We start from the raw sequence: 26,607 nt of genomic DNA on the forward strand, positions 1-26,607 counted from the left end.
CCCCCCCCTTTTTTATTGGATGTCCCAAAATAGAGTTTCTTCACATTTTACATCATTTTATATGGTTTTAGAAAAAGGCCAGTTCAGTCTGCTTATATTTAGAGCTATGAGAGGCAGTCAGCTATCAGGGGAAGTATCAGAGGAAGTTTGACCTATGCCAGAAAAAGTGGTAAGACTGTTTTGGCCAAGAGGCCTAAAATGTCAGCATTATGGTAATGGTGGCTAAGCACTAGTTTCAAATTCCATTTTTGGTGTTCATTAGATGTCAGTCCTTGGGCAAGTTATTAATCTCTTTGAATCTCAAGTTCCTCATCCCTAAAATAGTTGTCTCTGCCTCCAGGGCTGTGGTGCACACCTCCGGGGTCCCTTTCACGTGGTATTTGATGTGAACAGTGCCTTCTGCAGTTGTGCAGTGTCCAGCGGAGGATCCATGCACCAGACCTTATATCTTCAAGACTTATCTTCTAAGATAAGACTCAGATAGTCTCTCAAGGGCTGCTCTTGCTGAAGACACAACAGAACCTCCATAATTCTCTCTGGGTGCCAGGCCATAGCCAGTTTCCTGTAGGAGATCACATTTTGTTGATCTCCTGATATAGTACGAGAGAATACAGACTACAGAAAGGGCCCATGGCAGGCACACCAGCCACTTCCTGCAGGAACCTGCCTGGGCTGCTGGGTAGAGAAGCTTTTGGGACTGTCAGTGCTGTGCCGGGTTGGAACTATTTGGATATTTCTGTCCTTCAGAGTCATCACAGAAAAATCTCCCAAGCCAAATGCCTTTTAGGACTGCACCATTTTCTGAGTCCTCAGGTGGGTTTGTGGGTGACCCCACTGATTCCCTGTGCTGCCTGCGCCTCTCCCCAATCCCCCACGGCTGTCACGGGTACTGTGGCCAGATACCCAGGCAAGTTCGGACTTGAACCTTCCTTTTCCCCCTCTTTTGCAGGGGGAGGTTCTCATAAAGCAGGGAAGTCATAGTAGCCAAAGCTCAGGGACTGTATAATCTAGAAGCTGAATGTTCAGAGCTGCAAAGGCAGACCACCTTAGAGTACCTGCCTAGGAAGGAGTAAGTGCCTACTGAGGCACCTACCGAGTGTCTCACCCTGTAACAGGGCTTCACATTTCCCTGAATTCCTAAAGCAACTCTCAATAGGTATTATTAGTGCCACTTTAAAGATGAGCACATAGAAGTTCAGAGAGGTTAAGTAACTTGCCCAAAGTCACACAGCTAGGAAATAGCAGAGCTGGGATTCAAACTCAGATTTCTCCAGCTCCACCCTAGACTTCCAGCCTCTCATTCCTGGTAAAAGGCTTTGGGCTCTTGCTCCAGAGGAAAATGAGGAGAGGAAGCAACAGGAGCGGCCACACTTTTGGAATGGCTCAGCCCTCAGCCTCCAGGCTTTATGACGACAAGATACATGTGCTAGGTCAGGTTCTTGACTCATTAGACTGAGTGGTCAACTAATGGAAGTCCAGATTTAACTGCAATTAAAGATACTTTGGTTTGGCTTATTAAAAACAAATACCTACACTAAAGGCTCCCTGACAGGTCCATTTTAAAAAATCAATTATAAAATTTGAATGGAGGCTCACAGGTGAACCTGGAAAGAGCCTTAAACTCTTCATCAAAGATCCTGGCTCAGACTTGAGTGGGCATCAGGATCACCCAGAGGGCTGGTTAAACTACCCACCCTGTCCCAGAGTTTCTGACTCAGTGGGTCTGGGGAGGAGTGGGAGACTTTGTATCTTTAACAAGCTTCCAGGTGATGCTGATACTAGTGGTCTATGGACCACATTTTGAAAACCACTGAACTAAGAAAAATGCTGGGGCAGGGTTTAGCTGTTTGAGTAACAGCTGGGAAAAAACAACATATCCCCAGTCCTTCCATAGCCCCAGCTCTGCCATCCATGGAAGGGCCTCCTCTGTCTCCCTCCACACCCAGGCCTCTCTTTCCCCTTTAAGGTGGTGACAGTCATAGTCTTTACCAAAGAACTGTTCCAGATCCCAAGGATCAAAAAGGAAACGTCTCAGAAAGCAAGAAGAGAATAGGCCAGGGATACGGCATCGCCTGGGACTGTGACCGCTTTTTGGGCTGAGCCTGAGGGGAGGTGTGACATCCACACCCCTTCAAGGCAGGCGGTCCAGCCTGGAGAAGGTATTCCACGTTTTGAGCAGTACCGGGGAGAGGCTCTGAGCTCAACCAACAAGCCCCAAGTGAGACAGGCTGCACCGAGTTGGGGGTCTTCCCGAGCCAGAGCGTCTGTGGTGATGGGTGCGCCACTGAGCCCAACTAGCCACCCAGCTCAGAAATAACTGTAAAAGAAAAGAAGATCCTTCACTTCACAGCAGCGTGTGTCCAGAGTTCCGTGTCAGCAGGGGCCAACGGATTTAATTTTCATGTTCTAAAAACTCCGCATATGTCCACTTCAGGTAGTTTAGCTGGAAGGAAGACTTCTCTGGTATTGTAGGAATCACCAATTCCCTTTGAAGGAGTTTAATATTTGCTTTGAAAACCACATTCATAAACACAGAGGTTTCTTTCAAATGCTGAAAAGTCTTGATGGGAGAATTTTGTCCACGGTTGCTGTTTAAAAGAGAACTAAATATGCCACGTCCTTGGTGTGGCAACCTTGCCATTTCTTTTCCTGAACTTCAGTGCTAGACATAATACATATGTCCTGGGCTCAAAAGTTTGATTTCTTATTCTGTGATTCAACAAATATTTGTTGAGCACCAACTAAAATCCAGGTACTGGGTGTACAACAGTCAGGGGAAAAAAGCCTTTGTGCTCTCATGGAGTTCACGTCTGACTCTCGCAGGAGAGGATAAACTAATGATCACAGATAATTAGAAACCCAGAGGAAAACTCCAAAAGAGAGGAATGTGATTCTTTCCCAGTGTGTTAAAAAGGAGCCTGGCTTGGTCTACAAGGAGAAAACACTGTCCTGAGAAAATGATGCTTGGGTGGAGATAGAAAGTTCTAGGCAGAGGGAACAGCCAAGGCAAGGGCCCTGTGGCAGAGAGGACACGGAAGAGCCTGGAGACTGAGCTGGAATGCAGGGGGTAGGGGCCAAGTGACATAGGGCCTTGTGGGCCACATCCCAGAGGTATTTAAAGGGGGAGAACTGTTATAAGGTGACTGGAGCAGTCGAGGTAAGTGATGGAGGTGAGAAGAGGAGGGATTCCAGAGTCTCTAGGATCTAAGACAGAGCTTAGGGACAGGCTGAATATAGGGGGAAGGAGAGTGAGACATGACATCTGGGGGGAGGTGGGCCAGGCACGGGGAAAGTCGTGAGTGACGAGTGACGGGAGAGATGGAGCCAGAGTCTCAGCGCGAAGCGAGGGCACAGAGGTGAGTGAAGCCCTGGGGGTGAAGGGATTTTCTAGCGAAGAGATAAGAGTGAGAGGAGCAATGAGGCTGGGTCTGAGCCCCAAGGAACTCAGTGGAAACCAGGAGAATGCGGCGGGACAGAACCAAGAGAAGGTGCTTCAAGAAAGGGAGGGCGGCCCACGGTGTCAGGGCTGCAGGAGCTCAGCCCCGATGACGACGAGAGAAAGCGACTGTCATGGTCACCAGGGCACACAGACCAAGTCAGCTGGGGAGTGAAGGACAGACACCGCGTGCAGGACATTCTTCCAAGAAGTATGGCTGTGAAGTCCCCTCTCTCTGGGACTCCACCAGTGAGGACCCAGGCGGTCTCACATACAAGTGTTCAACACCAGCGGCCTCTGAATCATGGGATGAAGAAGGAAATAGGCACATTAAAAGACAAGTATTGGTACAGCTGACTGGGATTGGGAGTTTTTACTGACTGAAAGAAAAGACTCCCATCCTGCCTGGATTTTCCCTGAAGAAACTCAATTCTGCCTTCTTACAGTAGCTTCTAAAAGTCTACCTCTAAAATCTCCCTGCCCGCTCAGGTTTCCAGTGGCTTGGCCCCACTCTGTGACATACCATGACCTTCCTACCAAAATCAAACCACACGTCTCTCCTTTGAACCCGCCTGCACCAAAAGCCGGGACCTGGCAGGGAGGGCAACACCATCCCCCTCTTCAGGGCTGAAGCCAGTTTTCCTTCAGCGTCTGACAGGAGACCTCGTGTGCGTTGCTGGTTGAATGTCACTCTGTGAATGCATGTAGTCCCCATGAGCCTATGGCTGAGCTGTTACAGGCAGCAGTCCGGGTCCATCCATCTTCCAGCCTGCGGCTGACTGCTCCTGGTGGTTAATGGTGGATCGGCGGCTGCCTTCTGGTCCACCACTGCTATCACCTGTCACATTACAATCTCAGAGCCTGCAGAGAGACCTTCCTCTGCACTCCAGCCCATCTGCTACAAGTCCCCTTTGCCTTGGCGTTCTTTCCACAGTGGGCTCCCTCTGGATTTGTTGGCTGGTGAGGGGCTGCTCCAATCTGTTGACTTGCTTGATGCTCCTGCCCAGGGATCTGGGTCCAAAGAACAGGGAACCAAGAGTGGGGAACGTGGGGATGGTGCCAAGCATGAGGAGCTAAGCAGGTCAGGCAGCCTCTGCCTGAGAATGTGGCCATGGCTGTCAAAGGTGGAGCAAGCTAGATCTGGGTTACACCTGATTCGGGCTTTGGTAGGTTCACTTAACTCACTGGCCTCTTCCGGGGCAGGTGGTGAAACCACAAGAGAAGCACCCACAGGCTGCAAAGGGTGGGGGTGTGAAGCATCAGAACTGCCTGGCACAAGGGGAGGACTTGAGCTCAGTCAGAAAGCAGGGAGAAGATTCTCTGAGAACGGCCGCGGTCTCCCTGTGTTTCCAGGAAAGTTCATGTGAAGTCCAGTGCGGGAAAGAGGACCCTGGGAATCCCTGATGGCAGCATGGCCTGAAGACTTACTGCCTCTGTCTACATCACCAGCTGTCACTAGAGGCCTTCGGGTTGGGGCCTGTCAAGAAGGGACTCTGGCTGGGTCTCTCTGCCAAGATCAGCAGACTTCTGATGTCCCAGGGGATCTACCAGGGCAGGCAGAGCTCCAACCAGCTTGTAATGAGATGAAGACACAAAGAAGCTGGCCGGGAGCTCAGGCCATCCCCACCACCTGGTCAGGCTGCAGCTGACTCGTGCCTCTGTGTTTAGCCTGGTGGGAATATCTGGCATGTCCAAAAGAGCCCCTCTCCTCTGCGTTCTGGCCTGACCAGCAGGAAACTGGCAGACAAGGCCGTCCAGCCCCGTCAGCAGTCCCATTTCAGCAGCCTTAGGTGTGATGCAGTTTGCCGAGGGGCTCAGGTGTTCTGTGGGCTCTGAGAGCCCTTGGAAGTTGGAGCAGACGGCTCACCCAGCTGCTGTAGAAAATCCACTGGAAGATGAAGCCCGCGGAGGAAAACCAAGAAAGGCAATCAAGGTCTCTTACCTTTGATTCCTTCTTCTTGATTTTCTGAGGTAGACACGGTCTCTGAAGAAAGACAATCTGCTTGGTGGATACACTCCCTTCCCTGTTAACACAGAGCTGAGAATGAGTCCTGTTACACCCAGAGGAGCCGAGAACCTGACACAGGCATTGCAATCCCTAACTTCACTAAAGCAGCCCACCCACTGAGAGGAAAGCTGCCAACAAATTGTGAGAGGTCAGCAGTCCAGAAGCCCCTGCTCCACTCCACTCCCCCATCCCCAGGCCACCCACCACAAGAGTTTTTTGGGTGTCCCAAGCTGGAAACTCCCCTACCCTTGACAGCCAGCAACTTGGCCAAATGAGGACACACTGGCTGCTTCGGTGACTCTCAAAGAGGCAGGTGCCTCTTCCAAATCTGCCTTTGGTAAATGACGGCTGGGATGGGTGGGTAGATAAGGACCTGGGTGATGAGCTCAGCCCACCAACCACACAGGACAGCGGGCAGAGGGCATGGCGGCACAAGGCGTCTCAGCCACCACGCGGCCCCTGCGAGTGCACCAAAGACAGGCAGCGAGATGGTGCCTGTTAATCAGCTCTGACTCGTGAACAAAGCGGCCAGTTGGCTCATTTGTTAGGATACATGGGTGCTTTCTCCTCCCAGGAAGGCAGGGCCCCACGGAGCTGTCTTTAAACATGACAGAAACACTGTGAAGGAGATCAGTCTCCACCCTTCTGATGACTTTCTTTTTTCTAAAAGTGTTATATTTTTAATTGACAAATAAATAATTATATATATTTATGGGGTACAATGTGATTTTTGATATGTTTACAATGTGGAATGATTAAGTTAGGCTAATTAACAAACCTACTACCTCACACATTTATTGTGAAAACATTTAAAATAGCAACTGTGAAGTCTACCATGCATTATTTATTATAGTCACCATTCTGCACAATAGATCACTAAAGCTTATTCCTCCCGTCTACCTGAAACTTTGTACCCTTTGATCCACATCTCTTCTTTCCCCATCCACCCTCCTCCCCACCCCCCAGCCTCTGGTAACCAGCATTCCACTCTCTACTTCTATGCGTTCACCTTTTTAAATTCCACATGTAAGTGAGATCATGTGGTATTTGTCTTGGCTGAGAAACAATATGGCAGCTCCTGGTGGCCAAGGGGCCCAAAGGTGACCACAGACTGCCTCCTGCAGGTGCCTGGAGTCACCATGACACAGTGCCAGGAGGGAGTCACGTTGAGGGCCCAGATGAGCTAGAGGAGGGGCCTAGGAAAGGCATCAGTCATCCCCGTCCTTCTCCACCCTCAGTCACCTTGGATTGCCAGCCTTGCCTCAAGCTGTCTGTCACCCTGCAATGATAATTGTGCAGCTGGGGTCGGGGGAGGTGGAGTGAGGACCATGGGAGAGGATGTCCCTACAGGACAGCAGAGAGGCGGCCTGGTACAGAAGTGCCTGACTCTGCAGACTGTGGTTTTAGACCTAGGTTCTGCCACTTACTGGCTGAGTGGCCTCAGTACATGACCAAGCCTCTCTAAACTTCAGTTCCTCATCTGTAAAATGAGAATCATATCTATGCTTACAACTCCACGAATTAGGAGGACTAATCTAGATGGCAAACCCAAAATACCGATGGAAGGCCTTTTAGGGTTGGTATGACTGGGCTCAAGGGACTGTGGGCAGAGCTAAGGGTGGGCAAATGACCACAACGTGAAATTCTGAGGAATACCACAGCATGAACCACTCCTCGGAAGACTCCAGGTCTTCGTATCCCCTTTGTGTGGCTACTGACCAGCACCATGTTCTTGGGCAAGTCCTTCAACCTCCTGGCCATACTTTCCTTGGCTGTAAAATGGGTTTAATTAAAAAAAAAGAAAAATCCATCCCCAAAGATTTTTATTTTTCTGTGAGCACTAAATGAAATTTTATATATAAAGTACCTACCTAGCTTAGCACAGGGCACACAGTAGGTGCTGAATTTCTTTTGTTTCTGAGGGTCCTGGGCCCCCTCAGCCCAGGTGGCTAATCTTTGACATGCTGGGTAGTAATGATTCACCAGCCAAGGCTCCCCATGTGGGAATAGGGGTGCAGGGGGACACTCTGGGTGGTCGTGGTGAAGAATATGAAATCCTGGCTCTGCCACTTCCCAGATGGAGAGTTTACTTAACTGTTCCAGCCTCACAGCTTGTCACGGGATTAAATAAGTTGTATACATGAAGTATAACAGTGCCTCATACAGAGTAAGTGTTCAGTAATATACTGTTTCATTACCTGGTAGTCTTGACGACAGGAGTTGGCAGCACACAGGTGAGTTGCCAGCCATAGGTTGCCAGCGAGTTCAGCAGGGGCACGTAGTCTGTCTGCACCTCGACACCCTGGGGGAGAAAGGCCACCATTAGGGCTGCTGCTGCCTCAAGCCAACTCCCAGTCAATGAGAGGGGAATGTTCAGCCGCCAACCCAACAAAGCAGAAAAGAGGTGGGGGTGCCCTGCAGCTTGGAGGCCCCGGCTCCGACACACCAAAGTTAAAGTTTGCAGACAAATGCCCAAACATGGGATTTCTTTCCAGGCCCCAACTCAGTCCGTGTAGTCAGCAAGGAATCAGAGCCAAAAGATTAATCCATTAATTCTGTTTTGTTTTTGTCTGGACAAATAGGCTCCTGTGAGTTTCACTGAAGAAGCACAATTACCTCGCCTCAAAGACGGATTCAAGGCATATGACAGTACACGCCACTCTGGATGATTTCAGAGCATGTTGTGAGGAGGTAAATTACATCTGACAAATGATCAAGTCATTTGCATCCAGCCACAGCAGCGACACAGGCCCGCACGCCCGTGCATGTGCACACCCACACAGCTTCACCTGCGTTACCCATCCTGCCATGCAGGGATAAATGCAGGCTGCCCGTGTCTTATTCCAAATAGGAACCGGGGGGACTCACATTTGTCTCTCAACTTACAAACAGCCCTGCTTGCATGGGGAGAGTCCAGTGCACTGGGTTTCACCACTGGGGGCATTCTCATTGCAACGGGGCTCGTTTCTTACTCTGGGCTCACTAAAACCAAACACGTAGCCCCCACCCCTGCCCTGCATATACACTGGACTCCCCGTCTTTGTTAGCTTGGCTTCTTGTAGTTGGCTTCAGAAAATTTCAAACATACATCCAGATTCCTTCCAGCCTATGCACCGTGTAGGTGCTTTCATCTAGCATTTCAGAGCCGTGGTGGGTACAAAGGTGAACAAAGGCTTGGCCCTGCCCTGATGGTTCACAGTCCCGCAGAGGCAGCAGCATACGCACGCATGTAAGTGAAATACGAAATGGCCCATTAGCAGGGCACAGGCTTCAAAGGTTGGCAGGAGAGCGAGGGCTCCCAGCTGTGGTGCAAGCAGCCTTCCTGGGGCAGGTAGGAATCAGAGACGAAGCTGGGCCTAGAGTGCCCAGGAGGGTGGCCTTAACTTGGGGCAGCTCGAGAGACCCTAGTTTGGAGTGATCTGCTTGGCAGGGGGCCATCCTAGGTGAGTGGCTGTCCTGCAGGGTGGTGTTAGCCATCCTAGGTGGTGGCTTTTGGGGAACAGAACCAGCTCATCTGGCTGCCCTGGGTTAGGGGGCTGGAACAGAGATGAGGGAACAACCTGTCCCTGCCTCTTCAACTGGCTTTTAAAGCTTCTATAACTGGGCCCAAGTCCCAGCATGGCTATCAGGTCACCTGAATCCCTGGCAATTAATTTATCCTTCGGGAGCCTCAGTTTCCTCAACTGTACAAAATAAGTATTGGCCTATGTCAGTGGCTCTCAAAGTGCAGTCCCAGAGCCAGCAGCATCAGCATCACCTGGGAATGTGTTAGAAATACAGTTTCTCAGGGCCCCACCCCAGCACCACTGAGTCAGGAACTCGGGGCATGGGGCCCCGGAGCCTGTGTTGTCCCTTTCCTATAGATGCGGCCAAATCTGAGCACCACTGCCTAGGTAAGCTCTTAGGACCCTCGGGCAAAAGAAGGGAGTCTACAAATCTGTGGCCAGAATCCATCAGCTGTTACCCCAAATCTAACCTTTTCCATCATTCTCATGTGAGAAAAAAAAATAGATGGACCATTGAAGAATCAGCTCTGTCAGAGACACTGCGGCAGCGTAAGTGAGTGGAGGGGGAAGGGGAAAGGGAAAGAGAAAGAAAGGAAAATTAGTAAAAGCGGGGGAAGATGGAAGGGAAGGAGGGAAGGGAGGAAAGGAGAGAGAAGTACAATATAATCACTTTACGGGAGGGGTCAGGTGAGAACACCATTCTGGCACCTTCCTGGGAGCTCCAGTCAGGCCAGGGTGGCACAGCAGTTGATGCAGGGACCCCACTTTCTGCCCGGCCCTCTGGGCACCTGGGTGCCTCTCTTCCAGACCAGCAGGGCCAGCATCCCTCCAGCTGGGCCCTGTGCTCACCCCCTGCTGGAGGAACAGCCACGTGGCTGCTTTATCCTGAACACCCCTGCCCCCATCCCTGCATTCCCAGTTTAAAGAAAGGAGGGGAAAAAAAGACAATTTAAATCCACACTCTCAAGCTTTGCGAGGTTATGATTACTTGGGCCTATCAAGAATAACCTTCCCACTTTATCAAGCACTGTGACAAACCCGCCACAATCAGACTGTAGCTATGGCAACCAGGACAAGCTTTGGCGCCTCACAAAGCCCTGAGTGGCAGAATGGAGTCCTTTTATTGGTGGCTGAACCATGCGGCACCCAGAGCTGCAAGACAATGAACGACCCCTGCTGCAGCCTGACCCGCCTTCTCAGGCCTCAAACCAGCCACTTCTATTCTGCTCCATTTTATTTCATTTTGTCACTATCTTAAAGAGAAAAACAGCAGGATTTCTCCCAAATGTTTTTTCCCCTCAGGGTAGGAAATGTCAGCCAGAGGGTGCAGAATCAAAGACCAAAAGGAAAAGGGAAAATACAACAAAGCATAACTCTGCTTGAGAGCTCGGAGGGTTCAATCTCAAGTGTTAATTTCTGGCCACCACACGGAGAGCTGACAAGTAAACACAAATGGCAGGGCTGAGGTGTCACACTCTGCCAGACTCCCCACTCCAACTATTTGGGCTGGTCTTGACTTAATTAATGTTGAGAAAATGTGGATTTCCATAAGCTTCTATCAAAAGCCGGTTTGCATATTATCAATAGAGAAAGAAGATAGCATTTCGAAAATAGGAGATGAGACCTGCGCAGTCAGTGGAAGACTCTTTTAAGTCCATTAGCTAAGAAAGATGGTAGGAAACATATCCGGATGGAAGGCTCTCTTTGATCTGCTTTTTCGTGACACTCCAGTGAGGAGAGAAGAAAGCACCAACAGCACTCAAAAGCCAGCCTGCATATCACACGAAAAGACACTTCTTTCTGCCAGTAGAAGCAAAAATTTTAATTAACTCTCCACTCTCCTGTGGTGGCTACGTAATCTCCGATCACACCTGGGGTGTGTTTTTAAAAAATGGAGCATGTCCTGTGGTTTTTCAACTTGTATAAAAGGAATTCATTTGTATTTATGGCTCTTTTTTCCTTTGTTCCCTATAATTTCTCCAGTGGTTACAAATCAACTAAAGAAACAGACATCTGACCCAACCTTCCCTTACCCTCCAAAAATTAGAACAGAATGCAGAGATTATGAGGAAATGCATTTGTCTTTTGATCATTTTTAAAGATCCTCTGTGCAAGGAAATCATTAGGAGGTCACATATTAGTCCAGTGAGAAAGTCTGTATCCTGAATGTCAGTTTGCTCTTCTTTTTCCTGTGTTTCAATACGTGGAAGCGATCTGGAAGAAAAGCAGTTTGAAAGAGAATACTTGGCTCCTTATGCATGACTGTACATGAAGAGAGGGATTCGATTTCCCTTGTCCGAAAGATGCTCTGGACCAGGTCTAGGACGGTCTCTGTACCTGAAAACATGCTTGGGGACAGTTTGCCTCTGTTCCTGACATCAGCCTTTCCATGTCTTTCACCAGGAAGGCATGAAAAGGAAGAGCCCTGCAAAATCCACATCTGTATCTTTTGTAAAATTACTACCAAGACCCTCATGCCCAACACTTATGGGCAGGGTACATTTATACTATTACTTATCAATGTTAAGTGTCTTTTGATTTCCTAGGAGAGGAAATAAAGACTTAGTGCTCCCCTACACATTTCTCACTTCCTCTTTCTTTGTGCCCCAAATGGTTGTTTTATAAAAAGTCAGTGTTTGTGTTACTACAACTTGTAAATATAGCTCAGTGCTGGGTCAAGTTATACACAGTGACCATGCCTTCCTTTTTACATAACTCTTCTATTTTTCCTGGAGTTAATTGTTACCTCTGTTTTTTGTTTTTTTTTTTTTCTTTTTCTAGTTGTACATGAACCCGTCACTAATTTACTCCACATGTAGCAATACCTCTATATTAGGCCCATCAATAAATATCCTATATGTTTAAATAGTTTCACTTTTTTTCCCTCTGGAGACACCACTTCTGGAGCTCTCTCAACCCTTGTTCCAATCTGTTCTGGCTGCTTTCCATGCCTGAGTTCTCCCTACACTGGTGTTGTGGCTGGTGTGTTCTCGGTTTCCTTCTCACTGTGCTGGAGAATATCCTCTAGAGGCTCCCTGCAAGTCCTTTGAATCCCTACATTCCTAAAAATGCCTTTGTCTTCCCTCTTAACTAGTTTGGGTACAGAAGTCTGGGCTGAAATCTATTTTTCAATCAAACTCTGAAAGTATTGCTCACTAGCTTCTAGATGTCAGCAATGCTATTGAGATATCTATCTTGATTACTAACACATTGAGTGTAACTTGTTGTGTTGCTTTGGAAATTTTTGGAATTATTTTCCCCAAGAAGCTCCAGAATTTCACAACAATGTGCCTTAGTGGGGTCTTTTGACTCAAAGGATTATATACTCGATGGCCTTGCAATCTTAGGATTCTTGTTCTTCAGCTCTAAAAAGTGCTTTTTCTGTTTTCTTTGATAACTTTTCTCCTCTCCAGTTTCTGGCTTCTTTCTTTCTGGACCTCCTGTTAGTCAAAATGTGGGACTGATGTTTTAATTTTATTACCTTTCCCCTATTTTCTTACTCTGTGTTTATATTTTACCTTCTGAGAGATTTCCTTCACTTTATCTTCCAGTCTTTTTACTATGTTTTTAAATTTACCGCTGCCCTATAGTTAAGACCCCAAATCTCTTTCTAATCTTTTGATTATTTCTTTTTTATAGCATCCTGGTTTTGCTTCATGGATACATATATTTTATCTCTTTACACGGTTTCTTCTGATCCCTGCATTATCTCTACAGTTCCCAGGTTGCCTGTGACAGAGGTGGGCAACTTGGGATCTTACCACACCAGATTCGGACTTTAAACACCTGGTTTTTACCTCCTCCTATCCCATGGGATTTGTGCTTTGAAGACAACTTGTTTGGACAACAACAAGACACGATGTCACCTTGTTCAACCTCAGCTGAAAATGTATATACATCAGGTGACTCATATTCTTTGCTGTTCTGCACGTGTCTGCAAATGACCATGAGAATGCCATGTGTATCGATTTTGGGGTTACAAATAAATTTTAGCAAGCAGGTGAATTTGCAAATATGTGGATTGACTATCTATCTAATTATCTGTCATCTATATCATTTCTTTAGTGTCATTTCACTGGATTTTTCAGAAAAGAAATGGATGCCTGTGTCTAATCACCCTGGTTGAACACAATTTTATTATTTAAATGTTTAAAGAGCTGACTTGAAGCACTTTCTAAATAACTTAGAATCCAGAAGCCATAAAATAAAAATAATAAATTTGATTACATAAAAACCCATCTACATGACAAAGTTATGCAGAGTTAAAAGGCAAATAACAAAATGGGAAAACATTCGCAGCTCATATTACAGACAAAAGAAAGTGTTTCTGGAAATTGATAAGGAAAAAAAATCCAATAATCCCAATTTTAAAATGGACAAAGATATGCAGACCACAGAAAGGGAAATTTAAATGGCCATTAAGCAGATGAAAAAAATGCAGAACCTCAGAAGAGAAAATTAAAACTACTCTGGGATACTATTTTTTCACCCATCAATTTGTAAAAACCCTCAAGTTTGACAGCCCATTTTGTTGACAAGGCTGAGGAGAAGCAAACATTCTTACCCATTGCTGATGGAAGGGCAAACTGATTCAACCCTCACGGAGAACAATTTGACAGTATCTCTCAAAATTACAGATACATTTACCCTTTGACCCAACAATCTCACTTCTGGGAATTTATCCCACATATAAAAAAATGAAGAATGTGCAAAATTTGTTCACTGGAGAGCTGCCTGCAACAACAGGACCCTGGAAACCACCCAAGTGCCCATCAGTGCTGGGCTTGCATTTAACATCATGTTTCATCCATAAAATGGCTTGGGGAACTGGGTAATGTCTGCTTATGTGTTGAGCCAGTGCATACAGGACAAGGAGGGACAATGAGAGGGAATGAATTCCATCCAGATTCGCTGAGTTGGAGGAACCTGTGTCCAGCAGGCAGCTGAATGAAACGGCCTGTGGTCCACAGAATAACGGCCCCCCTAAAGACATCTACACCCTAACCCCTGGAGCCTGTGAATATGCTTCTTTATATGGTAAAATGGATTTGGCAAATATGATTAAGTTAGGGATCTTGAGAGGGAGAGCTTATCCTAGATTATCTGGCTGGACCCAATGTAATAAGCAGGGCCCTTATAACAGAGAGGCAGGAAGGACAGAAGCAGAGGTTGGAGTGATGCCAGGAGGGGCCATAAGCCAAGGAATGCGGGCAGCCTCTAGAGACCAGAAAAGGCAAGCGACACGTTCTCTCCCAGAGTCTCCAGAACGAATGTGGTCCTGCCAACACGTTGATTTTATAGCCCCTAATACCCACTGTTTCAGACTTCTGACCTCCAGAACTGTAAGATAATAAACTTGTGTTGTTTCAAGCCACTAAATTCCTGGTAATTTGTAACAGCAGTGACAGGACACTAATCCACAGCCCAATTCCAGGAAAAGTTGAGAGTGGAGATAAGAACTTGGAGGTGTCAGACGACGCAGGGCAGATGAAAACTCAAGAAGCAATGACGCTGGCTGAGGACTGGATTTCCTGCTGAGAGCGGTGAGCAGAAGATGAATGAAAAGCAGCTGAGCTGGAAGAAATCAGCCCTTGAACAGCCCAGAGTGGGAAACGGGTTTAAGAAGGGAGTTTGATTCACATCATGAAAGGTCTCAAGAGGGTGTGCAACACGAAGCCCGAAAAACCATCTCTGGGTGCACAGCGAGGTCTCAAGAGACTACAGCCAGGACATTTCAGGAGTTAGTGGCAGGTGGCGAGAGGTTGAGCAGTGGCTAGCTTTGAGGACGAGACAAGTGTGTAAACACGCTCTCGGGAAGCCTGGGATTTGCCTTGACTTTGCTCTGCACAGACACTGGCCACAGGGGCTCGTGGGACGGTGAGGATTGTGCTCTTATACAAGGTTGGAAAGTGGACATCCAAAGGTGGGGCCGGAGGGGAACACCATGCTGGAAAGAAGGAACATTTCACCTCCATTTATCATATGGAAAGTGGATGGTATAATATTGAGACAGTCTTGCAGAAAACTCAGCATGTCCCTCTGTATCCTAAAGGGCAAGGCTATACAGGTACATTCAGTTGGCCTGGCTCTGTGCTGAGCACTTGGGAAGCAAAGACGTGCAAGCCTCTTTCCTGCTCCAGGAGCTCCCAGTCCAGGAGGTGGGGAGGGAGCCCACATGTGGTGGAGGGAAGGAGACAGCAAGGAACGACATGCCCCTCTGCGCTCTCTGCAGAAAGGGCAGATCCCTGAGGCCAGCGGCAGCCCTGCCTCCCTCCCCTCGCCCTCCCCCAGGCCTCCCTCAGGACCACTGCCAGCCAGGGGGAGGGACAGGCAAGGCTGGCCGGCTGGAGATGTTGTTTCCCTCTTTGTTTCACACACAATGCCCCAGAAAAACATTTTGCTGATATGTAATTAGGCCAACATAATAGAGTCTAAGAGAGCAGTCGTCTCATTTTAGACAACTTTGGCTTTCATAACGTTCAAAGAGAATAAGTTAAAAAAAAAAAAAAAAAAGCTTAGTTCTTAGATGTAGAAAAGGGGGCAGATGAAAATACACGTAGTGCATGGAAAGCTTCATTCCAAGACTCCTTCCTCACCCCTGCTGGCGAATTCACATTTTTGCCTGCTTTTCTCTACCACTGCAAGAAAGGCAACAGCCTCTGTAGCCCTTTAGGAGCCCAACAAAATAGTAACAACTATTATTTGCGGCACATTGTTGGCAAACATGGCCCCGATTAAGACTCCCTATATCCAGGCCCCTTTACAAAATAATTCTGTGGCTTCTCCCATAAAGGGGAGGAATCTGTTTCTCCACCCCTTGAGCCCAGGTTGGTCTTGGGACTTGATCTGACCAATAGAATATGGCAGATGTGACATCACAGGGGTTCTGAACCTAGGCCTCAAGGGGCCTTGCTGCTTCCACTTGCTCTAGTGGAACCCTGCCTATGCCATGAGGACAGCACCAGGCTAGCCTGCTGGATGGGAAACAGGGGGCACAGCAGCAAGCAGACACATGAGAGATGGCTCTAGGATCAGGATCAGCTACTGCAGACGCACGAGCAAGTCCTGCTGGAATTAGTCAATCCTACCAGATTAGCAAAAGATTATCCAGCTGATCGATGGCTCTGTGAGCAACAATAAAGTGTTGTTATTTTAATTCACTAAGCTTTGGGGTGCTTTATTACACAGCAGAAGCTAACTGATATATTATTATTATTCTAAGAAGAGCCAAATACCCAGGCAAACCTCTAGGAGGAAAATCATAGTGAAAGTCACCTCATTTGATTTGAGAGAAATAAAATGTTATAGCTACCACTGAAAGGGACTCAGTGCTGCTAATTTTTCACCACACTCAAGGCTGGCATACTTAGTCCTTGTTTCCTCTGTGCCAGGCACATTGTGACCTCCTATTACCTCTAGAGCCCTGAAGCCTAATTTACGATAACCTGCCATGAGGCCCAGCAGTGTTCCAGCATACCCTGGGAGGGAGAGATAAAACCTCATCTTGGGGAAGAACGTCCTAGCTCTAGACGTTGCCCCAGCTTCTCCTAAAGTACCACGCCAAGCTGGCAGGAAAACCAAATCTGCATGTGCAAGATAACACTCTCCTGGATTCTGGGACATGCTGGGTGGTTTAGTCCTGGTACGTGTGGTTTCTCTGAAGTCGTTCACAGCAGGCAGAAAGGGGAAGGGGTGGTGGGGTGGTGGGGCAGGACACAGCATCAGAATATCAGAACTGTCTGCCCACCTGCCTCTGGCAGAAGGACAACCAGGCGAGGGGTGTTACGATGGAGGTTCCCAGATCACAGGGAAAGAATGAGGCCGGATGTTTGGAGGTTAAGGGGGTGACGGCTGAGGCGGACTCTGACCATTTGCAGAAGCCACAGTTCTGAGTGCACACAGTTAAGCAGCGCTAAGCCCTTGCATCCTGTGGCTGCTCCGTGGGGCCACATACCACGACTGCACGAGGCTCACATCCTCCAGAAGCTGACATCTTACACACACACTGAATGCATGAGGGGCAAGTGTGTCCTCTCCAGCAGACATGGAAACAGCTTTGTTTGATAACAATTAAACAAGAAACACTTTCACCATCCAGGGACTTGCCAAGTCCCTCCCACTTGCTTTGATGAGTGAGAGGAAATTAGACTTTCTGGGAGTAAATGAGATTTGCCACTTCATTACTCTCTGTTTGGACAATCTGAGGAGGAGGAGGGATCTTATATTTAATCTTTCTTTTAAAATTTTCATCTTATCTATTACCTAGAAAAGAGAAAGAGGACTGAAAAAGAGCTTTCCCAAAGTATATAATTAAAAGATATTTATTTTGGAGTGGCAGGGGTGGGGGTGGGGGGCAGAGAAGGGAGCCAGTTTGTCTTCAAAAATTCTAGAACTTAAAACAATGTTAAAGTTCTCACTTTCATCTATCAGCGGCAGATTCCTGACAGCTTCCCAATAATCATAAAATGCTAACCCAAAAAAAGACGTCTCTGAATAAAGTTGGTTCAAAATCTTAAGAGAGGAAGAAATGAACGTTAAAGGTTATTCTGCTGTCTAAGCCAGGACAGAGCCACACAAAGCACCTGCTGCTGGGCTGTAGTGGCCCTGCGTTCACCACAACAAGAAAGTGGGTAAGACCCGTGACGCCGTGGAAAGCTCCACACCACGGAGTTTTCACTCCCTGACTTTCTCCACCTGGGAAATTCAAGATGTCACGTTCCCAGTCAGTGTTGGGCAATCAGAGCTGGTCAATATTCTCTTTGTGGTGACCCAACTGTCAGCATCTTGTTGCTATGGTTACCACGATTCTAACTCAACCCTCTCATACTTCCGTCTCCTTCAAACCAAATTACATTGCACTCATCCAACAGCATGTCCTCCGAGGACCCTGCTCCTGGTAAGTGACCTTCCAATAGGGCTTGTGAGGCGCTGGATACCTCCAGCCCTTAGGACATGTCAGAACCCTGACTGTTCATTACCCGCCATGGTGATGAGTCCCACAGTCTACCTCCCACTCTCCCTGGCTCCCTGCTCTACCAGAGATAAAGCCACCAGAGCCTATAACAGATGTGCTGTGGAGTTCCCATCAGCGTCTGGGCCGTGACCCACCACAGGACAATCTGATGAAGCAAAACCCAAAGTCAAGAAAATTAAAATGGTCTCAGCGAGATCAACTAACTCTATTTGGGAAAATAGAAAATCCTCTAGAAAATCCTCCTATTGCTTTCTGTATTCGTCCGTTTTCTGTCACTTATAACTGAAACTGGGAAACTTATAAAGAAACTAAATTTATTTCTTACAGTTTTGGAGGCTGGGAAGTCCAAGGTGGAGAGAGGCATCTGGTGAGGGCCTTCTTCCAGGTGGGAACTCTCAGCAGAGTCCCAAGGTAGTGCAGTATCACATGGCCAGGGGGGCAAAAGCACATGTGTTAACTTGCTCTCATTATAAAGCCACCAGTGCCCTTCCCATGATAACCTACCTATACAATAACCCATTAATCCATGAATGGATTAATCCACTCACGAGGGCAGAGCCCTCACAATCCAATCACCTCCCAAAGGCCTCACCTCTCCATAATGCCACATCGGGGATCAAGCTTCCACATGAGCTTTGGAGGGGACAAACATTCAGACCATAGCACCCTCTGTTCCCTGCTCTATCATTTCAGCATATTGATCACTACTTGCACTTTTTTCTTCTGTTTATTGCTATCTCCTGTACGAGAACATAATCTCCACAAATGCAAGGAGTTTATCTTGTTCCTGATCAATCCCAAGCACTAAGGGAAGTGTCTGCTCAATAATGAGTTGCTGAGTGAGTGAATGAATGCACCTGTGTGATGAAAATGGAGACAGAATGGTCAGGCTCCCTCACCTCATATCCGGCTGAGCATGACTCAGCATGTCTGTTGTAAACACGTTATGTAAGAGTGGTACAACTATGCATGTGTGCCCATGTGTTCCTTGGCTATTTGACTTTAGTATAAAATACAATGGCTCTTATCCACTGGGGGCTGAACTTGTGCCCAAATAAAGCATGTCAACCTTGCCAATGGCTCCCAGGATCTTTTTCCAACTACCTAGCTTGAGACCTGCACAGGACGGGTTTGAAGGGTCTGTGACCCAGCCCAACAACCTGTCCTAGCATTTTTGGGGGTAGGTTCCGCCACCACTGCCTTGTATACTCAAAGTCTAATCAATATTTCTGTAAATCACGTGTAACAATAACAAGACATGATGTTGCTACTAAAAATGTGGGTTAATCTGCCAGGATACTACATTACTATTTTTCTGAGCATTATGTATGCCAAAGTTGGAAGTATATTTATGCATATGGAAATCAAATGCAGAGAGTCATACAGTGGTCACCAAGCACCAAAGCAGTTTTAGCAAAGACTGGTAAATTATTAAATTGTCCACATACAAATTCATCCCTTCCCTGTTTCTGTGCCATTGCAATGTTTTGCCGATTTTCTTAGGAGGTAGTGTTTATTTCTCCATCTCTTGACTCTGAGCTTGGTTTTATGACTTTCTTTGGCCAACAGGGCATTAACAAATGTGATGCAAACTAAGGCATGAAATACATTAGCACTTGGGGTTTGCCTGCTTGCTGCTCTTGGGAACCCTGTGACGGCCTTCCTGTGAAGAAGCCCAGGCTAGCCTGCTGGATGTTAAGATACACAAGGCTCTGTTGTCCTAGCCAACAGCCAGCCAATTTCCAGACATATGAGTGAGGCCAGTCTAGATCATCCAGCCCTCATCAGACACACAAGAGAGCACAGCAGAGATCAGACAAGCCACCCTTGAGTAGAAGAACTACTCAGCTGACCCAAGGAATCACGGGCTAAATAAATGGATATTTGAAGCCACTAAGTTTGGAATGGCTTGTTACACAGCAAAAACCAACTTATACAGACCGGAAAAGAAAACATGCAACAACATTTGATAGAGACAATTCCACCTGTCTTCATACAGGAAGGTGACTGCAGAATCCTGTGGCCTAAATGGGTTTTAAATAAGATGATGCTTTTGTACTAATTCCCGCTCCTTAACTTTTTGCCTAAACCCACCTCTGAACAACATAAAGAATTTTCAAGGTGAAATCAATGGTGAAATTTGTTTCCGTGGGATAAAAATTCACTAGCTTAAAAAAGTAGAGCCCTCAAGAGAATGAGTTCACAAGCCACAGACTGAGAGAGAATATTTGCAAAAGACACATCTGATAAAGGACTTTTATCCAAAATATACAAAGAACACTTAAGACTCCACAATAAGAAAACAAGCCCAATTTAAAAATGGGCGAAAGATCTGAACAGACACCTCACCAAAGAAGACATATAGATGGCATATAAGCATATGAAAAGATGCTCAATGTCATATGTCATTAGGGAAATGAAAATTAAGACAACAATGATGTACCACTACACACCTATTAAAATGGCCAAAATCTAAAGCACTGACAACATCAAATGCTGGTGGGAATGAACAATGGTACAGCCACTTTGAGAGACAGTTTGGCAGTTTCTTATAAAACTAAACATACTCTTACCGTACAATCCACCAGTACGCTCCTTGGTATCTACCCAAATGAGTTGAAAACTTCTGTCCCCATAAGAACCTGCACATGGATGTCTCTATCAGCTTTATTCATAATTGCCAAAACTTGAAGCAACTGAGATGTCCTTCAGAAGATATACGGATAAATAAACTGGGGTACATGGTGGAATATTATTCAACACTAAAAGGAAACGAGCTATTAAGCCATGATAAGACACAAAGGAAACTTAAAACTGTATTACAAAGTGAAACAAGCCAATCTGAAAAGTCTATATACTGTATGATTCCAACTATACAACATTCTGGAAAAGGCAAAACTATGGAAACAGTACAAAGATCAATAGTTTCCAGGAGTTGGGGGTGGAGAGGGATACAGAGGCAGAGCACAGAGAATTTTTAGGGCAGTGAAATGACTCTGTAATATACTATAAGGGCATGAACCCTAATTTTAAACTATAGACTTTGGGTGATAATGATGTATCCATGTAGGTTCACCAGCTGTAACAGATGTACCACTGTGGTTCGGGATGTTGATAGTTGGGGAGGTTGTGCATGTGTAGGGCTGAAGGAGGATATGGGAACTCTCTGTACTGCAGTTTCGGTTCTATTTTACTGTGAATCTTAAACTGCTCTCAAATATAAAGTTTATTTAAAAGAAAAAGTAAGGACCTTTGAATCCAAACTGATATGAAGTGCAACAATAAAGCTAAAGAATATTCATGGTTTACAAGTGCAAGAAAATTGAAAATCACCAAAAATCCACCAATGGGAAACTAGTTAAGTTAAAAGTACAATAGGTCATATACTAGAGTACTCTATAGTCATCAAAAAGGATTAAGTAAAGGCCTAGTTAATGATATAGAAATGTTTTCAGAATATACTGTTACATGTAAAAATTTATAATCGTATAAACAGTATGATCCCATTTTTGTAAAAATTTGTAAATGTAGACAATACACACTGGAAGGATATACATGAAGATGTTTTGTGGCTATCTTCTCAGTGATGATGAGAGTGAGATTATTTTTGCTTTCTTCTTTTCCTTATTTGTATTTTCTAAATTATCTTCAATGACCATGTATCGCTTTTTAAAACATCTTTATTTATATATAATTGAAATATCTTAAAACTCACCTATTTAAGGTCCACAATTTAATGGTTTATAATATATTCAGACTTGTGCAACCATCACCACAAAGTTGTTATTGTTTGTTTGTTTGCAATTGGCCACACAACCTAAGTCTGGAACATTTTCATCACACCCTCCAAAATTCTGTATCTATCAGCAGCCACTCCCCTTTCCCCCACTCTTCCTTAGGCAACGACTAATCCACTTTCTGTCTCTATGTATTTGCCTAATCTGGAGATTTTGTATAAATGAATTCATACAATATGTGGTCTTTTGCAACTGGCTTCTTTCATTTTAGCATAATATGTTCAAGGTTCATCCATGTTATAAGATGCATCAGAACTTCATTCCTTTTTATGGATATACCGTATTTTATCTATTTATCACTTGATGAATATTTATGTTGTTTCCACTTTTTGGATACTACGAATAAAGCTGCTATGAACATTCATGTACAGGTCTTTATGTGCACATGTGTTTTCATTTCTCTTGGATACATGCCCAGCAATGGAATTCTTGAGTCATATAGTAACTATGTTTAACATTTTGAGGAATTGTCCATGTATCACTTTTGTAAAAAGAAAAAAGGTTATAATAATTAAAACGCAGGCCTCTTGACCACATTAGACTGGTTCTTGAGGCTTCTTAAGCCTAATTTGCCAAGTGATTTAAGCAAACAGAACACTCTTCCACCTCAGCCAAAGAGGATAGAAGAATTCTGTGTCAAAGAGGCCACTGATTTAAAAGCAATGGACCAACCACACTCTTGCTTATTAAGCTGGAAGGGATCAGCGTGGTTCTCCAGTCCAGTGGTTCCTGGGCTGGGCTGAATTTTTTACATGCAAATCCTTCTTCATCTCCACTCCCAGACATACTGACTCTGAATCTCCAGGGGGCACGGTGACTTGAGAATGTCTATTTTTGACAAGTCCCCAGGTAATTCTGAGGATCAGCACAGTTTGGGAACCACTGTTCTAGTCCTTTCTGCCCAAAACATCACTCCTGAGAGACGGTGATGGAACATCTAAATCACACCTATACCTGGGAGTTGACAACTCCAGGCCCTGGCATTCCACTGCTGAAGAGTTCCACATAACTCTCCAACAGGACCTAGTTTTTCCCCTTACGATCAACAAAAAAACAGTTTACTTTCTTTATCATAAGTCAGCCCTTCAAAGATATGAAGTCAGCTACCTGATTGCCCTCATATTTTTCTCCCCTAAGATAAATATGCCCAATTGTTTTCAACTATTTCCAGATGTACCCACCAGTCTGTTCATGTTTCTCATCAAATGTGGTGGTTGCAGTAGAACGTAACACTCCAGGTCACCCAGCGCAGACTGCAGCACAGAGGGATACATGCACCTGGTGTGTGCATATTCATAAATGTGGCCAAAGATACCTTTTCTAAGCAGGCATAACCTCATATTATTCAATTATTCATTCAACCAATATTTGTAACATGAAAGGAAGCAATTTGGATGCAGGGAATATGAATATCAAGAATAGCTAGTCCCTGACTCAAGAAGTTTGCATAGTAATTTTAAAACATAAATAATTCTAAGGAGCACTCTTGGCCGTATTAAATTCTTTTTCATTAGAATTGCTGTCAGATCAGGTATTCCCCGTTCTGTGTTATTGATTTTTTTGAACTTAAATGCAATTGATTTTTTTTTTTTGATACTTAAATGTATTCCTATTACATTTTATTGGGCTGGTGTTGGTCCAACATTCATAAACTAATAGATAATGAGATTGGAAGAGATTTAAGAAGTCAGAGAAACCTACTCATAAAAAAAAACTGGATTAGATCAGTAATTTTCAAGGTTTCTTATTTTGTTTCTTTTTCTTTTTTTTTTATAGTGGGATGTTTTCCATAAACATTAAAGCAATCTAATTTAGAAATCCAACATTTAAAAACAGATAAATTCAGAAAAAGCAACTCTGGTTGACATCAGCCTGGGTGGGTTGTCCAGAGTCTTCCCCACTCCCCACTCTCAAACATACCCTTGACCCTCTTCTCCTCATGCTCAACTGGAATGCTTTGGTGGAGCCCAAGAGCATCCATGAGCTTTAGATCCTAATGGCCACCCAAGACATTCTGTGGCCTTACAGCTTTGCATCTTTGGAGGTCCACTACCTTCTAGATCTCTACACAAACCCTTGAAAAGATGTAGAAAAGGACAAGGCACAGTATCGTGTCATAGGGCCCACGAACAAAGACCTCTCTCCAATTAAAGCGTGTTCTGCTGAGTGTAGCCTCTCAACCAGTTCCCTCCATCCATAGGCCCTTCCTTTTTATTAAGTTTTATTAAAATTCTTGGCCAAGAATTTCAAAAAGAACATATTCCAGAGACTGGTGATGCATGAAGGCTTAAGTACAAGAACACTCTCCAACCCTCCATGGTCATTTATTTAATACACTTCACTTCTCTTTGAAGAACCATTTGCCCTGTCTTCATCTGAAGCTCTCAAACTATATATGCATTTGAAAAGTTCTTATAGGGACCACATGGAAAGCATGCAAAGAAATGGAGGCAGTCCCTAGGAGCAAAGACCAGCTCCTGACTGATAGCCAACAGGGAAACGAGAATCTCAGTCCTACACCTGCAAGACACTGAATCTGGCTAACAACCTGAGTGAGCTTGGAAGTGGATTCTTGCCCCAAAGCCTCTAAGAAACTCAGCTCTGCCACCTGATTTCAGCCTTGTGAGACCCTAAGTAGAGGACCTGGCTGAGCCTACCTGGCCTTCTGACCTACAGAAACTCTAAGATGATAAATACGTGTGCTTGTGATTAAAGCTCTTACAGAATCAACTCCCACTCTTCTAAACTCAAACATTGGGAAAACATAAAGGTCAATCCTTTCTTATCACATTGAACCCTTCTTATCATTAACCATGTTGATGATTAATTTTATGTATCACCTTGATTAGGCGACAGGATGCCTAGATATCTCATTAAACATCATTTCTGGATGTGTCTGTGAGGGTGATTCTGGAAGATATTAGTATTTGAGTTGGAGAACTGAGTAAAGCAGATGGCCCTCCCCAGTGTGGGTAGGCATGATCCAATCCACTGAGTACCTGAATAGAACAAAAAGGTGGAGGAAGGTTGGATTAATTCTGCCTGACTGCTTGAGCTGGGACATTGATCCTCTGTCCATGGTGCTCTTGGTCCTCAGGGCTTGGAACCTGGACTAGAATCTACACGACTGGCCCTACAGCTCTCAGGCCTTTGAACTACATCACTGGCTTTCCTGGGTCTTCAGCTTGCGGACAGCAGACTATGGGACTTCTCAGAGGCCGTAATCATGTGATCCAATATTTTATAACAAATCTTTATACATATATATATGAAGGTACTTCAAAAACTTAATGGAAAAATAGAATTGAAAGATAATACAAATCTTTCCAAGAACTTTTTGAAATACCCTCATATATATATGTACACCTGTTTTAATATACATATAAAATCTCCTATTGGTTCTACTTCACTGGAGAACTCTGACTCACACCTGCTTCTTGTCATCTGTGGCATGCACTGCATGTTTTAAAGCATACTATTTTCTAAAACTGCATTTGTCGCAGGATTTTGAAATGTGATCATTTCTTTCATTTTTTCACCCTCTCCTCCTCTGCAGCAAGACTCTAAATTCTCTTTGCCCCATGTTCTTTACTATGTTCGCTTTTGTTCTGTAAGAATTTTGGTTAAAATTATTACAAAACCCACAATAATTTTTATCTCGATTTGCCAAATAATTCATACTACTGCATGGAATTAAAAAAAAAAATGCTGTCTTAGGCCAGGTTCCCCAGAAGTGGACCCTAAGATAAATAACTTATTAAGGAAGTGCTCCCAGTAAGGGAGAGGGGGAAACTGGACAAGAAAGTAGAGGAAGCCCAGCAAGGACACAACTTTAAGCAACATCTCATGACCTGTAGCTTAGCCTGATCCTGTGGAGAGCTCTGGAGGGTAAGCTGTGCTCAGAGGTGTACCCCCCGAGGCAGGAGTGCTGGGCTTTCATACACCCACACTCACCCCTGCAAGGACTACCTCAGGGGCACTTGTAGCTGCTCCTGCAAAGAGGCACAGGTGCTGGCTGTTGGAGGTGAAATGGTTACAAGGGCCGAGGCATCTAGAACACTGACACTGTCTGCTACATGTTCTAATTGTGAAAAAACAATAGATGTGCCACCTCTTCTAGCCTGCCTCTGCTCCTGCTACCTCCCATGAGCAGGAAGCCCCCCACCCCACCCCAATTCCCTCAGCTCATCCAAATCCTGACTCGACTGTCAACACCCAGCTGGAGCCTACTGTGTCCAGGAGGCTTGTGCCACTCTTTTTCTCCCCGGGCACTTCTGGTCCGCAGGACACCATGAGCACTGAATGCCTTGCTGCTCATTTGGTAGGAAGTCGTCTTCCCACCTGATTGCTCTTTGAGGGGCAGGGTCTCAGCAAATACCCCTTTGCCTTCTCATCCCCAGGCATCACAGAAAAGGTCACTCTCTTAGACCCCATCGGGTTTCCCAGTTCCCTGACAGGTCTCTGTTTTGTAAGCACTAATCTCCATCATCTGAGATTACCTTCATTCTTACATAATCCACGGAGTGAGTGGAGTAAGTGCCAGCCCACCTCCCCATCAGGAAGATGGGGCACTGGTTCTGATCCAACCACCCATCCTCTCTGCATCCTGCCACTGCTACAACCCACAAGACATAATGGGCCCCAAGCCAAGTGGCTGCTACCAAGAGGAGGAAGAGGGAAAATTATGGCTGAAAATACAAAAGAGGGACAGCCATCCATCCAGGGCTCCATTACCCCAGCACAGAGTCAAAGGTTCAGATCAGTAGTCTGGACTCAATGATCTGATAATGGCTTTCTTGGATCACTGTTTTTACATAAAGTCTCTCCATCATTAAGGGAAGGGAAACGACTTACTTGGGGACAGAGACCATATAGACTAAGCTTTC

General features: G+C 45.5%; 1 protein-coding gene across 1 annotated transcript in view; it reads right to left on the minus strand.

Moving 5' to 3' along the window:
• Positions 1 to 26,607, minus strand: part of RFTN1 (raftlin, lipid raft linker 1) — a 196,995-nt gene that overhangs the window by 3,174 nt on the left and 167,214 nt on the right. The window contains exons 8-9 of the mRNA XM_063114988.1: positions 7,643 to 7,746; positions 5,379 to 5,460 (exon numbers count right to left, since the gene is read on the minus strand). Of these exons, the coding sequence (XP_062971058.1) occupies positions 5,379 to 5,460; positions 7,643 to 7,746 (186 nt within the window). The remainder of the gene's footprint in view (positions 1 to 5,378; positions 5,461 to 7,642; positions 7,747 to 26,607) is intronic.

This window comes from Cynocephalus volans, chromosome 11, assembly GCF_027409185.1.
Source record: "Cynocephalus volans isolate mCynVol1 chromosome 11, mCynVol1.pri, whole genome shotgun sequence".
Taxonomy (NCBI): Eukaryota; Metazoa; Chordata; class Mammalia; order Dermoptera; family Cynocephalidae; genus Cynocephalus; species Cynocephalus volans.